The 15,593-nt window shown below is 53.2% G+C and overlaps 1 protein-coding gene and 1 pseudogene across 2 annotated transcripts in view; one reads left to right on the forward strand and one right to left on the reverse strand.

Annotated features, from left to right (window-relative positions):
- Nucleotides 1–15,593, reverse strand: part of LOC308418039 (transmembrane protein 11, mitochondrial-like) — a 444,261-nt pseudogene that overhangs the window by 417,406 nt on the left and 11,262 nt on the right. The window lies entirely within an intron of this gene.
- TMEM121 (transmembrane protein 121) lies at nucleotides 7,348–8,304 on the forward strand (the record flags this gene model as incomplete). Its single annotated transcript, XM_080935105.1, has 1 exon — nucleotides 7,348–8,304. The coding sequence occupies one exon, from the start codon at nucleotides 7,348–7,350 to the stop codon at nucleotides 8,302–8,304; it is 957 nt and encodes a 318-aa protein (XP_080791231.1).

A 15,593-nucleotide genomic window follows, 5' to 3' on the forward strand; every position in this document is an offset into this window, starting at 1 on the left:
CTGGAACTCACACTGTAGACCAGGCTGGGCTGGAACTCACAGAGATCTACCTGCCTCTGCCTGCCGAGTGCTAGGATAAAAGGTGTGTGCCATCATGATCAGCTAAGGATTTTCTTGCCTTTTCTGCTTTTGAAAAGTCCTTAACTTTGCATTTAACTTAATTAAGACTATGTAACAGTTTGCGTTAATTTTTGGGTAAGAAACAATTAGTCTTTTTTTTTCTTATGAGTATGCCAAGACCCACTGAAGTTCATGGTGGCCTGTGTGGCATGTGAACTAGTCAGTACGCTTTTCACAAGGTCACATTTGCAAGAGCTTATCTCTCTCCTGTCTCACAGACCTCTGTTCTCCTGCCTGTGTGCGCTGTCCCGGCCACTCAGGTCTACATGCATTTGTAAAATCCGTCAATAGCTGGGCTTGGTGGTGCACGTCTTTAATCTCAGCTCTCAGGAGGCAGAGGCAGGCGACCTCTGAGTTCATGGCCAGCCAGGTCTATTTAGGGATACCCAGGGAGATCCTGTCTCTAAAACCAAATTCCATTAATGAGGGGTGGGAGATGTGGCTTCAGGGCAAAATGCCAGCCTAGCATGGTTGAGGCCATGTTGGTTCAGTCTTCAGGCCCTTGCTGCACTATCTGGACTCTTTTGTCTTTCTCTATAAGCATTGTTTGGGGTGTGGCTTTACACTTACACGCAGTTACAGTCTGCTTATTTCAGGGCTGTTGACTGGAGCTGTGTTTGGTCTACGGTCATCGTGAGCAGAGCTGGGGTGAACTTAGCTGCTCATGGGCTCGGAATGCCCCAAGTGTTGAGACACCGTGACTTCTCTCATCAGTATATTTTAGTTTTTGACGTATATGTTTGTGTAGAATGATACTGGTCATTGAACTTACCAGTAGTTCCTGTAAATGTTATTATTTAAAAGATGTTGGCTTTTAATCATTCACTGCTAATTACATTTTTCAGATAATTTTTATTTTAGTCTATGTGTGTCTGCATGTCAGTGTGTGTGTGTGTGTGTGTGTGTGTGTTACCTGTGGGTGCCTGTAGAGGTCAGAAGAGGGTATCAAATCCCCTAGAGATGGAGTTACAATGGGCTATCTTCTATGGCTCTGGTTCTGAGTTATTCTAGAAATGCAGCATGGTTTTGTTTGTTTGTTTGTTTTGAGAGATGGTCTTACAGTGTAACTATGGCTGGCCTAGAACTTGCTGTATAGATGTTGAAGTTAGAGTGCCCCTGCTTCCAGAGCAGCATAAACTTTCTCTCCCTGCATTCTTGTTGTTTTTTCCCCCTTAAGCTATGTATTCACTTTTCATCCTGATTGCAGCCCCTCCCTCCTCTCCTCCCAGTCCAACATCACATTCTGCTCCTCCCTCCCCCACCTCCTTTCCCTCTCTCAGAAGGGATCCTCCCCTCCCCCATGGGTACCAACCGGCACACTAAGCCATAGCAGGACTAGGTTTATCCTTTCCCACTGAGGCCAGACAAGGCAGCCCAACTAGGGGAAGGGGATCCAAAGGGAGTCAACAGAGTCAGAGTCAGCCCTGTTCCTCTTAAAGACCCACATGGAGTCCATCCTGGGCATCTGCTATCTGTGTGTAGGAGGCCTAGGGCCAGCCCGTGCATGGAGAGCAGCGTGAATTCTCAGCTACTGAGCCATTGCCCTGGCCAGTTACAGGGCCTGGGACTATAGCACTTGATTTTTGCTTCACCTGGTTTCCTTCTGCCTTTCTAAGTTTGCTTATAAACACTGCAGACGGTTTGGGAGGACACTTGGGATTTCTATAGACTTTCATGTTGTCTATCAGCAGGAAGAGTCACATTTTTTTTTTTTCTAAAACAGTGGTTCTCAGCCTTCCTAGTGTTGTGACCCTTTAATACAGCTCTTTATGTTATGGTGACCCCCAACCATAGCATTATTTCGTTGCTACTTTGCAACTTTAATTTTGCTACTGTTGTAAATTTGTAGTGTGAATATCTGGTACACAGCATATTTGATTTGTGACACCAAAGGGTTGAGAACCACCACTGAACTGAGCTTAGAGTCTAAACTGAGATTAGACTGTATGTCCTTTTTTTTTTCTTTTTTAAAAAGATTTATTTATTATGTATGAGTACACTGTAGCTGTCTTCAGACACACCAGAAGAGGGCATCAGATCCCATTACAGATGGTTGTGAGCCACCATGTGGTTGCTGGGATTTGGACTCAGGACCTCTGGAAGAGCAGTCTTAACCACTGAGCCATCTCTCTAGCCCCTGTATGTTCTTTTTTTTTTTTTTATCCCCCCCCAACTTTGGCCAGAAATGAGAGTGGGGTTGAAGAGGGAGGGATGGGGTGGATGTCTTTACCTTGTCCTGGAGCATGGCACAAAGCATTCAAACTTTTGTTCTGAGACAGTTTGATGCAGCCCATACTGGCCCCAAACTCAGTATGTCACTGAGGATTGCCTGGAACTCCACATCCTCGCGCCCCTTCTTCCCAGGTCCTGGGATTACGGCGTGCACCGCCATGCCTGCCTTTGGCCATTCTTACACTTCACGATAATTGTGGTTTTGCTGTTGATTGCTGTAGGCTCCCTGTATTAGATTTAGGAATCAGATACGTTTTTCTGTTCTGCTTCATTAATGGCTGCAGACCTTTGCTGAAACGTTTAATGGTATGAGTACATGGTTTTGTTTGTTTGTGTTTTGTTTTTATATTGTTTTCGAGACAAGGTCTCACTCTATAGCCTTGGCTGGCCTGGAACTGAATATGTAGACCAGGCTGACCACAGACTCACACAGATCCCCCTCCCTCGCCTCTCAAGCACACCAAGGCGTGCATTAAGCCCTGTAGTTTAGTCTCCTGTTAGAGCAGTAAGCAGACCATACCTTTTTTCCTTCGTGTCTGCGCCAGCCCTGCACCCCGTCTGACCTATACTTGTGCATTTCTGCTTTACTTGACTGTCTGCTTGTGTGTAGACGGAAGTTTCAGTGTTGCTCTGCCCTGGGCCCTGTTGATTTTCATCCTCTTGGTTCTCTGAACAAAACATGGTTTGTGACTGTGCCCTGCACGTTTCCGGGCTGTGCTCTGAGGCTGGCCAGCTGAATCCCACCATGGAAACCTGATGGAGTACAGTCATGGCTGTGTCAGGATGTTGAGTCAGGAGGCTCTGTGGACCATAGTGGGCTAGCAATTGTGTAAGCTGGAAATGTCAACTGGACCTACTTTAAATGGGCTACCCTGGGTTAGCGTGACCGTGTCAACCTCCTCTAGACCTGGGACTTCAGGTCTCTGATTGATTTATCTCTAAGACAACATTCCTCCTGAGCTCAAGTTACCTCCCACTTCAGTCCTGAGAGCTAGAACTACAGGTGTGACCACGGGGCTGATCTCCACAGACTTTTCTGTATGGACGACACCTCAAAGCTTCCCGGATGTAGTAGTGTGGAGTTGCTTCAGGTCAGAAACTATTGGTTTCTCACCGTGGGTGCCACAAACTGCTGGGAGAGACACAGTTTGCTTGTGTGGTGGGATAGGCCTAAGCCCTAATAGACTAGAATCAAGGTTGCTTCCTTCTGAGGCCCCGTAGAATCTACGTGCTGACTGAATCAGATTCTACAGAAGTCCATGCCCCTGACCCCTGACCCCTTCTGCTGGTGCAGCCTCCTTGCCCTCTGACCTTTCTCTCTTAAGGACCTCTGTAAAGACTCTGGACCACCCACCCAAAAGGTTTCAGGATGATGTCTTCTTCTGTGGTCCTTCCCACAAACAGAGCTCAGACTCTCCTTTCCCATGTTTGCCCGTAGGCTGGAGGATGCTGGCATGGGGGTACGGAGCACCGAGGCAAGCCGGCAGGTTTTAGGCTAGAGTTGGGTTATGGCTGAGAGGAAGTAGGAGGATGAAGGAAGAAACAGAGCAGACAGGACTGAAATGTACCGCCTGTCCTCCCAGCCCCCTCCTCACTCTTGCTTGGCTCTCCCAGGCCCCTGGTCCCCTAGGCTGAGGAGACTGGATCTTTCTTAGCTAGATGCAGGGCCTCTTCCCGGGTAATTGAGAGCTTTGGGGTCTTTGGAGGCTCGTTTATTACAGGCTAGTCCTTGCTCTTCTCTCCTGATGACCGGCATCTTGGAACGTCCCCCCACCCCTACCAGGAGTATGGACCAATATGGTCTGATGTTCTAGCCTCCCAGGGTCACCAGAACAGAATCCATCACGTACTCAGAGCTGGCCACCAAGTGTACCCAATGTCTGTTCAGGCTGCTGACAGGAGCTGAGGAGACCACAGCTGCACCCCTTCAAGGCCCTCCAGCCCCTGTCCTCAGTACTTGCAGAGGGAAGCCGCAGCTCTGGGAACCAGTAAGCCTCGGGGCAGAGCAGCCCTGCTATTGGGATGGAAGGTTAGGTAGGAATGGGCCGATTAGTGAAGAGGTCCTGGAGAGAAGTCTCACCTTGGAGCCTTGTTAGCCCTCTTTGATGCACTCCCATTTGGTCCTTCTTGTACTGATTGAGAGACGGATTTCTAGGCCCTAACATGTGTGTCCCTGCGGGCCACTGCTGAGGTCTGGCCAGGAGCTATAACTGCGGCTAGGCTAGCCGGCACTCAGCCCCGCCCCTACGTCCGGCCACCTCCGCAGGTCGGGGTACCGAGGTCTGCCTGAAGCAAGAAGGCAGACTCCCTTTAAGTGGCCGTCAAGGTCTGGGCTTGGAGAGCTACATACAGTCATTTCATGGTGTGAGGACTGATGAGAACTCTTTGACATTTTTTCATTTCTCTCTCTCTCTCTCTCTCTCTCTCTCTCTCTCTCTCTCTCTCTCTCTCTCTCTCTCTCTGTGTGTGTGTGTGTGTGTGTGTGTGTGTGTGTGTGCGCGCGCGCGCGCGCGCGTGAAGCCAAGTGGACAGACCGCGGGGTCTGGGGTGCCAGGTCGTCTGGCACCTAGTGTCACCTGTCCAGAGCGCGCAGAGCTGTCGTCATGGCAACCCGTACTACGCAACAGCCTTAGGACCTGGGTCCTCTCCCGGCTGGGGTCCCGGCGTCCCGGGGGCGCGGGGCGGGGCCTCGGCCGGAGGCGGTGCCCGCGGCGGAGGGGCGGAGCGCAGCACGGAGCGCCTGGGCCCGGCGCGGAGGCTCGGCGGGGCCGGCCGGCGCGCTGCATCTGGCCGGCCGGGTAAGCGCGGGATGCGAACGGCGGGACAGCAGGAGGCGGGTGGCTGAGCCGAGCCGGTCGGCGGAGCTGGGCGGTAGGCGTCCGCGGCAGCGGCTGCGGCTGCCCGCGGGCCTGTACTATTCCCGCCCCCAGACTGCAGGCCGTGGGATGGGCAGGGGCAGCTGCATGGTGGCAGGACCAGGCCCAGGCCCCACTGGGGAAACCTTTAGTGGGAAAAGACAAACTGAAACGCAATCTGCTGGGAGATATTAGACCTTCCTCAACCCAGAGGACCCTCCTTCGCCTCAGCCTCTCCTTTGGAGATGCCAAGAGAGTATCTTGCATAGCGTGAGGGAGAGGTAGGCATTTTAGGGCTTGGAGGCCCCGAATCTCTGTGTGAGGTTTGGACAGTGGGCAGGGTTGGTAGGGATGGACATTTGGGCCTGGCATGGGAGACCCAGGGCAGATGGACCCGAGCTGATCTCAGGGAACATGGCTAGGGCAGAGTGTGGGGGAGGGGACGCAAGGCTTGGGTTCTGGCTTCCTGAAGGCCGGACACTCCTCTCCTAGCGGTTGGGGTCTGTCCCATTACCAGTTGGCTCGTGACGTTTAGCATTTGACAGTGACTGAGCCAGGGAGCAGATGATGGAAAGGGTTGGTTACAGCAGGCTATTCAGCCTGGACAATTGCTAAGAGGAAGGAGATTCTCAGTGTTCGGCTGTAGCCAATGGAGTTCCAGGTGGGCAGGGGTGGGCCCAGCCTGTGTGTCCTGGGAGAGGAGTACCTATGAGTGGGAAGGAAAATGGGTGTAGCCGACAAGCAGGAGTGTGTGGATCATTGGGGCCCTGCTGTGGGCAATGACTCCTGAGCACCTCACTGAAGCTCTGTGAGAACCCCAGGGGTGAATGAATGGAGGGGGCAGAAGCCGAGATGGAGTTTGAGGGTTACTGTGGTGTCACCAGGAGCAGGTTGAATGCATCGCCGTTATGGGTGACAATAAATTTTATGTCTTTGTCTAGACAGGACAGTAAACAGAGCCCTCGTGCCAGGTGCTTTGGAGGGGAGAGGAGAGGCCTTGGTTGGATGTGGCCTTGGGCTGGGTGGTGTGAACAGGCTCAGCTATCAGGATTCACAGTCTGGCCATCACATCCGAGTACCACAGACGTGACAGGCAGTGCCAGGATCATGGGGAGACACGAAATCTTGCTGATGGCTTTCCTGAGGTTGGCCCTGAAGGTGGAGGGAGCTTCAGCAGCTGAGGCCCACGATCTAAGGAGCCGAAAGTGCAAGTGTGCTGGGCCAGAGAGAGTATCTAGCAGGAGGTGTGGTCAGGAGGAAAACGCGTCTCCAGGGCTATGGCTAGCAATGGTGGGTCAGGGAAGAGAACTGTCTGTTTTGCCTTAGATTGCCTCAGGAAGAGGAGAGATTGGCTTGTGGATCCAAGAAAGGGGAGTGGTGATGGCGCAAGGCACGAGGGACTCGTAGGATGGATATCCCAGGACTCAAATGACTGTCCACCTATGATCGGAAAACTTGCTCAGTGCCTGTCCCCGGGGCGACACCTGGGTCCTCAGTTCTCCTTGAGCGCCTAGTACCGAGCAACACCAGGAGAAGATGCCCTGAACCTCTAAAGAAGCGGCCTAAAGCCGCCAGTCCGGGCATTGTGGTTCAGGCTGTCAGAGCTAGGAGAGAAGGAGGTGTGGGTCCAGCCGCGACAAATCACCAGGGCATTAGAATGCGAGTGGCAGCGGGGAGAAACCACTTCCGTTCCATTTCCTTCCAGGCGGTGGCGGGAATGAGATCCGTCCCTCAGGTGGGGCCGCAGCGCCCTCTGGAGGCCAAGTTCGGGGTCTCCGGGTCTCCGGTGCTAGCAGCGGCGCGTGCGTGCGTCCAAGGAGGTCTCCCGCACCCGGCGTGGGGACAGCACCATGCGCAGGAAACAGCCAGGCTTGGGAAGGCTGCGGTGCGCCCTGCCAGGCCCGGCCTCTGTGCCAGTTGACACCACAATCAGACTTGTCTTTGGTCTTTCCCAGGTTCCGAGCTCGCCGGCCGGGAGCGGCAGCGCTCTCCGGGCAAGTGGACAAGTCCCGCGCCCCGCTGCGCTGCGCCATGCCGGAGGGCTGAGCATCAGGGCCCGCTGCTCTTTGGGACACAGCAGGACCTTGTCCGGCTTCGCGTTGGGACCGCGCGCGCCAGGGCCGAGCCCGGGCCGCTGACCATGGTGCTGCCTCCTCCAGACCGGCGCCACGTGTGCCTGACCACGCTGGTGATCATGGGCAGTATGGCCGTCATGGACGCATACCTGGTGGAGCAGAACCAGGGCCCGCGCAAGATTGGCGTGTGCATAATTGTGTTGGTAGGCGACGTGTGCTTCCTGTTGGTGCTGCGCTATGTGGCCGTGTGGGTGGGTGCCGAGGTTCGCACGGCCAAGCGTGGCTACGCTATGATCCTCTGGTTCCTCTATATCTTCGTGCTGGAGATCAAGCTCTATTTCATCTTTCAGAACTACAAGGCAGCGCGGCGCGGAGCGGCCGACCCAGTGGCTCGCAAGGCATTGACACTGCTGCTGTCAGTGTGTGTGCCAGGCCTGTTCCTGCTGCTTGTGGCACTAGACCGCATGGAATATGTGCGCACCTTCCGAAAGCGCGAGGACCTGCGGGGACGCCTCTTCTGGGTGGCTTTAGATCTGCTCGATCTGCTGGACATGCAGGCCAACCTCTGGGAGCCGCCACGCACTGGGTTGCCACTGTGGGCCGAAGGTCTCACCTTTTTCTATTGCTATATGCTGCTGTTGGTGCTGCCCTGCGTAGCGCTCAGTGAGGTCAGCATGCAAGGGGAGCACATCGCACCACAGAAGATGATGCTGTACCCGGTGCTCAGTCTCGCCACTGTCAATGTGGTGGCTGTGCTGGCTCGTGCCGCCAACATGGCACTCTTCCGTGATAGCCGAGTCTCAGCCATCTTCGTAGGCAAGAACGTGGTGGCATTGGCCACCAAGGCCTGCACGTTCCTTGAGTACCGTCGCCAGGTTCGCGATTTCCCACCACCTGCGCTTGCACTTGAGCTGCAACCACCGCCTTCCCAGCGCAACTCGGTGCCGCCTCCTCCACCACTGCATGGCCCGCCAGTGCGCCCCCACGGGCCCTCACCCACGCGTGATGCGCTGGACACGTGACAGGCTCCCCACCCCCTCGCGGGCCGCACAGACGCTGGACTCGCTTCGCGCGGTTTGCATGGGCCGGGATGGGGCAGGCTCCCCATGTGGACCGGTGTTGTGAATACCTGTGCAGTGCCTGGGGCCACGTCTGCTTCTTCATCTCAGGAATCTCTCGGACCACGGACCGTTAGCCTCCACTCCAGTAGCTCACCTCGATGCACAGGGCAGCTGGTGAGGCCTGGTCTTGAGTGGAGATGGCTCTACCCCTGCCTGACGCTGGGCTGCCAGGGTGGGGAGGAGGGGGGGCAGTGTTCCAGGAGATCTGGACCTATGGTGGGGGCCTCTGGCTCAGAATTTGGGGCCAAGGAGGCCTCTATCATTTTAAAGACTTGTGTTTACAGTTTCGTACTCAAAGCCTGGCTATTCTTTCTGTCTCATGAGTCCCCAGTCTAAGAGCTGGTCAGGGTGGCAAGGTCTTGGGAGTGCTGGTGGCCATGGGTAGCCAGGTACTTCTGGAGCAAACAGGTATTTCTGGGGTCTCTTCTCCAGGTGGTCCATTGTGGCCCTGTGTCAGAGACACTCTCTTTTCTCCTGCCTCACTGTGACTGTCCCCACAGAATCTGCTTCCACTGACAGATCTTGACCTTCTCCCATCCCACCTCTCCAAGCCCCCCAGGCCTTTCATTCCTGTCCTTCCCAATTCAGGTTCAGACGTTTACTTCCATCCCCTTCCTGTGCAAGCTCGCTCTGCCTGTGGGGGGACTCATGACTGTCGGTATCCAATGGGATCAGGTGCCAGCTTTGTTCCCAACTTGAAGCTGCATGCAGCCTCAGCCAGAAGAGCAATCTGGCCTTATGTCACCCCAGCCTGGCCCTGCCCCAGACACTGACCAGTCCTGCAGTGCCCTGGCCCAGTGCAGAGGCCTTGAAGTCTGTCTGCAGGTGGTCTCTCCCTGACCTCTACCCTGCATCTGCGGTAACTGAATTCACCAGACCCTGGAGTGTCTCTTGGTGGCATCAGGGGAGGGGCCGTTGTGAGGCTGTTTGGGGAGTTTTACCTGTGAGGGGTGATGGTTACGCAGACTCCTGACCTGGCAGGACAGCAGGGTAGCTCCATGCCTGTGCCCACCTCTGGATGCACCGACTGCTCCCTTCTCTACCCAGAGAGCTGCTTCGCTGAGTCTGGACTTTGAGTCGCCTGTTTTGCAAGCAGCTGTTCTTGGAGACCATTCATTCCATGGGTCCAGGGACTACCCATGGCTGTACCCCATGACCTGGTGGAGTATGGCAGTGCCCCTCTGCCTTCCACACTGGGCTTTGTCTCTATATCTGACCACATCCTCTGAGGTACCCAATGAGCAACCTGAAAACCTTGGCTTTGGGTTCCACACTCCCAAGACACTGCAACCCACCGACGCGTCCACATGGTATATAGGGCAGTGACCCCTGTAAAGTACGTAAGGGGCTGGTTCCACAAATTCCTTGGCTAGTAGGCAGACCTGGGCTCTGTGCAGTGTTGGGTGGGGAGCATAGTAGATGAGGCTCAAGGGATGAGCTCTAGTTTGCAGTGTCTGCACTGTTGCCTGTGCCCTCTTGCTTAAGCCAGGGCTATCCTACCATGCTGGTCACTTGTCTCTGTGGTCTTATTTGCTAAAGCCAGATTTATCTAGCTGTATCTAGCCATCTCTTCCCAAACTTCTTGAGGTGGCCTGTTTGGCCAGATATAGTGGAGAAAGGAGCTCGGGATCCTTTGTCCCCATAATTCATTCCTGCTTCAGACATCCTGGTGCCAGGCTGCTGACCTTAACCTCAAGTCTCTAAGAGTAAGGTATGATGAACAGCTGGGACCAGCAACTGGGCAAAGCGTTGGTCCTTGGGACATGGGGAGAAATTGGCTTTGGGCCTTCCAACAGCGAGCATCCCAGGGCTGTGAGTGGTCATGTGGTTACCATTCAGAAAGGTTACTGTGTGAGGCTGGAGGATAGCTGTGGTCATGGGGACCTCCAGTGAATATCTCAGAAGTGCTGGGTAAGTCAGATGACTGCCCAAGGACAGGGAGGCGGATGGTGGGGTGGGGGGCACTCCCTGTGAGGTTAATTGGTATGGAGAATTCTTCCTGGACTCTAGCTAGCCCTCAGGTAGGTTTTAGAGGGGTGATGTGTGAAGGTGTGCTCGCTGTGAGGATCCTGAAATGGATTTTATGTCTGTTCCAGAAGAGGGTTCTGAGATTGCAGGCAGCAAAAGACAGGCTAAGCCCCCTTAGTACTGTAACTGGGTAGACCAACCAGCAGAGGAGGCCCAAGAAGGGCCAGGAGCTGTGGCTTGTTGGCAGAGGGGATGTGCCGGAGGTGCCTGTGTGGGCTGGGGCGAGAAAGGTTCCCTGAGACTTGGGCAAAAGAGTCAGAATGAAAAGACAGCACAGGCAGCCAGCTCTTTGGACTATTTGTGGGAGTGGAGGAAGAGAAATAGACAAGGCTGGGGCCAGGGCTATCCCCATGTGCTGTGTCCTCCCAAGGAATTGACACACTTCTGATGTCATTAGGAGCACAGCCACCCTCTCCAGCTTCTCCAGTGCAATGCCACACGTTTCCAGCTTACATGGCAAGGGCTCAGTGGAGGGTCAGAGAAGCTCCTATCTGGATCCACTAACCACCTATGCCCATGTCCCAGAGTGAGACCCACTGTGTGCTTGATTTCTTTTCTGTCCTGGTAGAGAGTTCCATTACTGTAGGGAGCTTGACCTTGCCAAAATCTGAGATCTTAACCAGAGTCCAGACAGGTCTGTGGACCAGGAGCCCAAGATTCACAAATCAAATGCTGGGAACTCTACTCGGATCCTCTTGCAAGTACACCGAACTTGCTCAGCTTTCTCAATGGTTAGATTTTGAGATGAAGTTCTCATATTATCACACGGTTTGGCTCCAAACTCCTGGGCTCAAGTGCTGTTCCTGCCTCAGCCTCCGGAGAAGCTGAGGATATAGGTACCACCTTCCTGACCTGGGCAGTTTGATTGTCTATTGAGATAGGGTCTCATGCACCCTAGGCTGTCCTTGAAGACACTGGGGTTGTAGGCATGAACATGATGCCCGCCACCCTTTGCAAAGAGCAGTGCTGTATGAAACCCAGGCTTCACGCGTGGTGGACAAGCACTGTACCAACTGAACTACATCTTCAGCACACTCACCCTTAAAGGTAGGCTGGTGTTTTCTCCTTTTGGCAAAGCCATGGAATAGCCCTACTCTTAGCCCATAGTGAGGTGTGAGGGATGTGTGCATTAGGGCCCTTTGCTCCATCTTCTTCTAGTCAGGCTCCGGTAAGGGGTGATGGTAGCAAGGACTGCAGTCTGCTGTGGTGTGCCAAGCCCTGGGCAGACCGCCAAGATCTCAGTGTCGATGCCCAGCTATCTACAGTCGGAGGAGGTGGGCTGTGGTGAGTTGCGTTGGGCAGCCCCTTGTTGTCCCTCACTGTCTCCCTTAGCCTGGGGCTGTGGGCAAGAGGAAACAATATCCTGAGGCTATGATGTGCTGCTTGCTGGGCTGGGAAATACTGCATTCTGGGCCCAGGGGTCAGTGTTTTTCCTGACACCTTGACACGGGGCAGCTCTCAAAGTCAAGTCCCAGATATGACCAAGCATGGGAACACCACAAAAAGAGGCTGTCCTAGGAGCTAGATGAGGTCTTGGGTCCCAAGCCAGGGCTTCTGAGGAGGGAGGGACAGTTAGAAATGTCCACTCTGTCTTTACTTATGTGGCTACTGTTTTGGAGTGACATTAGGACATGGTCAGACTGCCTTTGCCAGTCTGTACTTGTGACCTTTCACCTTCCACTCTAAAACACACTCACATTTACTGTAGAAAATGGCCCCACAACAACAAAACCCAAATTCATCAAAATCAAGCCCACTTACCTTAACAGTGAAACTTCCTGTGATCCGATTCCTCTGAGCAAGGTGACTGTGAGGGACACCAGCCAATGGCCCTCAGAAAAGCTATCTACGGTGTCCCGGTGTCCCCTTTAGACGAATCACCCTCCCTCTTAGGAGCTCCTTTGCTAATAGTCCGGGATGAAGCAAAGAGGGCTAACTACTCCCATGGTAAGACACGAGTCACTTCACTTGTGAAACAAGACCAGAAATAAACGCAGAAGGCTCTTCAACCAGAGGTGGGCAAGGAGAACTCTCACCTCTGTGGCTCAGTGCGGATGGGCAGGTGTGTGCCAAACCTATAGGTAGTTCTCTGCCGGCAGGACCGTACCTGTACTTGATGTGCTGGGCACATTAAGAAGAACGGCTTTGGATGGGCGAAGAAGTCGGGGGTCACTGGGGAGGAGACAGGGTAGAGGGCAAAGACCACTGCTGAGTAACGCAACTTGAGAAGGAGGAAAGGGTTTATTAGGCTTACACTTCCTCCTCCCTGTCCCTCACGGAAGGAATTCCTGACAGGAACTCAAATCAGGGTAGAAACCTGGAGGGAGGAGCTGATGCAGAGGCTTTGGGGAGGGGTGCTCCTTACTGGCTTGCTCCCCACGGCTTGCTCAGCCTGCTTTCTTATAAAACCGGGACCATCAGCCCAGGGATGGCACCACCCACAATGGGCTGAGCCCTCCCCCTTCCATCGGTAATTAAGTAAATCCCTAGAGTCTTGATACAGCCCAGTCTTAGGGAGGCATTTTAATTGAGGTTTGCCCCCACCTTAGATGACTTTAGTGTGTATCATGTTGACATAAAATTAGCCTGCAAAGGGGCCCAGATGCCTCCCTCTCCAGGTGATAAGACTCCAGTTTTCTTGAGAATCTCCTGGTGTCAGGTTCATTTGAGTGGCCTCTGTTCTTACGTGAGCTGTGTCTGGCATTGTTGGCCCAGCCAAGGTAATATAACTTCTCACTAGGATAGAAAACGCATGGCTCTATCGTTTGCCAGTCTTGTGTCCTTCCAAGATCTGTGTTAACCTTTTAAACCCAAAGCAACCTAGTTGAAGGCTCTGCACGTTTAAGAGGGCTTTAATGTGGGGAGTTCGTCATTGTTCTCCTTTGGTGACCAGCAGAGAGCAACCCCCACTCTATGCAACTTGCTGTCAACGTGTCCTTGGACCTCCAGCTTTTGGAAACATGAGAGGTAAGTTTTTCTCACTGTTCAATTTCCAAGCTTGCAGCGTGTTGTGACAGCAGCAGAGATATACACGGAGAGAAACTGTGGTTCAGCCCAGCGTGCAAGTCTGTAAGTGTGCCAGTGTAAGTGGTCCAGGCTGCCACTAACACAGCTCCTGCAACCCAAGTCCTTCCTATCTTGCTTACTGCTCCCTTAGGTCATAGCCGGGGAGAGGGCCGAAGAGATTGAAAAGGATCCTGGTAGGATTTCTTTGTGGGGGGTGGGGTGCGGGTGTGTGTGCTTGGAGCCTGGCTTTAGACACACGCTCGCTCTCCTGTGTTAGACAGGTTTTCTTCACCGACACATTTCAGAGATAAAACAGCTTAAAGGAGAAACGATTTATTTTGTCTCAGAGGTTCAGAGCTTATAGATAGCTCCATTGTTTTGGGCCTGAGAGAAGACAGTGTTATGACAGCAGCAGTGTGTGGTGGAGGAGGCTACTTACTTCACAGCAGTCAGAAAGGTGTGTGTGAGAGACCCCTTCAAAGACCTACTTCCTCCAAATAGACTCCACCTCCCAGACCTACTCCTTTGAATAGGCTCCACCTCCCAGACCTACTTCCTTCAAATAGGCTCCACCTCCCAGACCTACTTCCTCCAAATAGACTCCACCTCCCAGACCTACTCCTTTGAATAGGCTCCACCTCCCAGACCTACTTCCTTCAAATAGACTCCACCTTCCAGACCTACTTCCTTCAAATAGGCTCCACCTCTCAGACCTACTTCCTTCAAATAGGCTCCACCTTCCAGACCTACTTCCTCCAAATAGACTCCACCTCCCAGACCTACTCTTTGAATAGGCTCCACCTCCCAGACCTACTTCCTTCAAATAGGCTCCACCTCCCAGTGTCTATCACTTCTCACACTTTTACTGAACTATAAAAAAATCTTTCATCTATGAGATTGGAGCTCTTAGGAGTCAGTCACTTCTCAAAGCCTATCAGTGGTCAACCAAACTTTTCCACATGAATCTTTGCAGGATATTTCAGTTTCAAAACGTAATACTTCTGTGGTCCAGAACTTAGGCACATATTACACGCAGGGAAAGGGTTTACCTTTCGGGCATAGCAAAGAAAGGGGCAGTCCTGGGGTCACTGGCCAGCATCTGAACACAGGCTAAGTTGGTCTTTTCAGCCTCACCTTGTCCTGTGCTGTCAGCGTGTGGGCATCCCAGCCTTTGATCCTCACCCATGCCTGGCCTTGGTGGAGTCTTGGCAGTGGCTGCCTGCCTGGCTCTGCAGTCAGGATTCATCAGCCTCTCCCTGACCATTTGTAGGCTGAGTGTCTCACTTATTTTTGGGAATGTCCCTTTTCTGTCCTTTCCAATTCTGCTTCCACACTCCATTTTTTTTTTGGGGGGGGTAGGGGTTTGAAGGAACCCGGTCTGTATTCTGACCATCATTTTCTATTCTTTAATGGATGTGTTGCTGTTTTTTGTTTGTTGTTTATTTTTCCAGACAGGGCTTCTCCGTGTAGCTTCGACTGTCCTGGGACTCAGTCTGTAGGCCAGGCTGGCCTCAAACTCAGAGATCTGCTTGTCTCTGCCTCGGGAGTGCTGGGATTAGAGGTGGGTGTTGTCCTCTTCTGCCCCCCCACCAGTCCCTGTCCCCCCCACCCGTGTGTCCTGCCCTCCCTCCCCTCCAAGCCTTCACACCCTGTTTTAAGACAGGATCTTGCTATTCATCCCTGGCTGCCCTTGACTTGGAGTTATAAAGATTAATTTTTGCCACCACTCATTACTTTAATGGATCTTACATACAAACAACCAGAGGTGCCATTATCCTTAGGACTGGTGGGCAGGTTGCTTTCTGTATTTAATGTGCTGCTTTTTATAATGTAACAAGCACCTGCACTTTCACCAAACCAGAGCTGACCCTGTGTAGACAGGCCCTTCCCACTCCACTGACTGTGAACAGACCCCTTCCACTCTACTCACTTTGTGAACAGGCCCCTCCCACTCTATTGACTGTGTGAACAGGCCCTTCCCACTCCACTGACTGTGTGAACAGGCCCTTCCCACTCCACTGACTGTGAACAGACCCCTTCCATTCTACTCACTTTGTGAACAGGCCCCTCCCACTCTATTGACTGTGTGAATAGGCCCCTCCCACTCCACTGACTGTGTGAACAGGCCCTTCCCACTCCACTGACTGTGAACAGAC

This window comes from Micromys minutus (genome assembly GCF_963924665.1).
Source record: "Micromys minutus genome assembly, chromosome: 1".
NCBI lineage: Eukaryota > Metazoa > Chordata > Mammalia > Rodentia > Muridae > Micromys > Micromys minutus.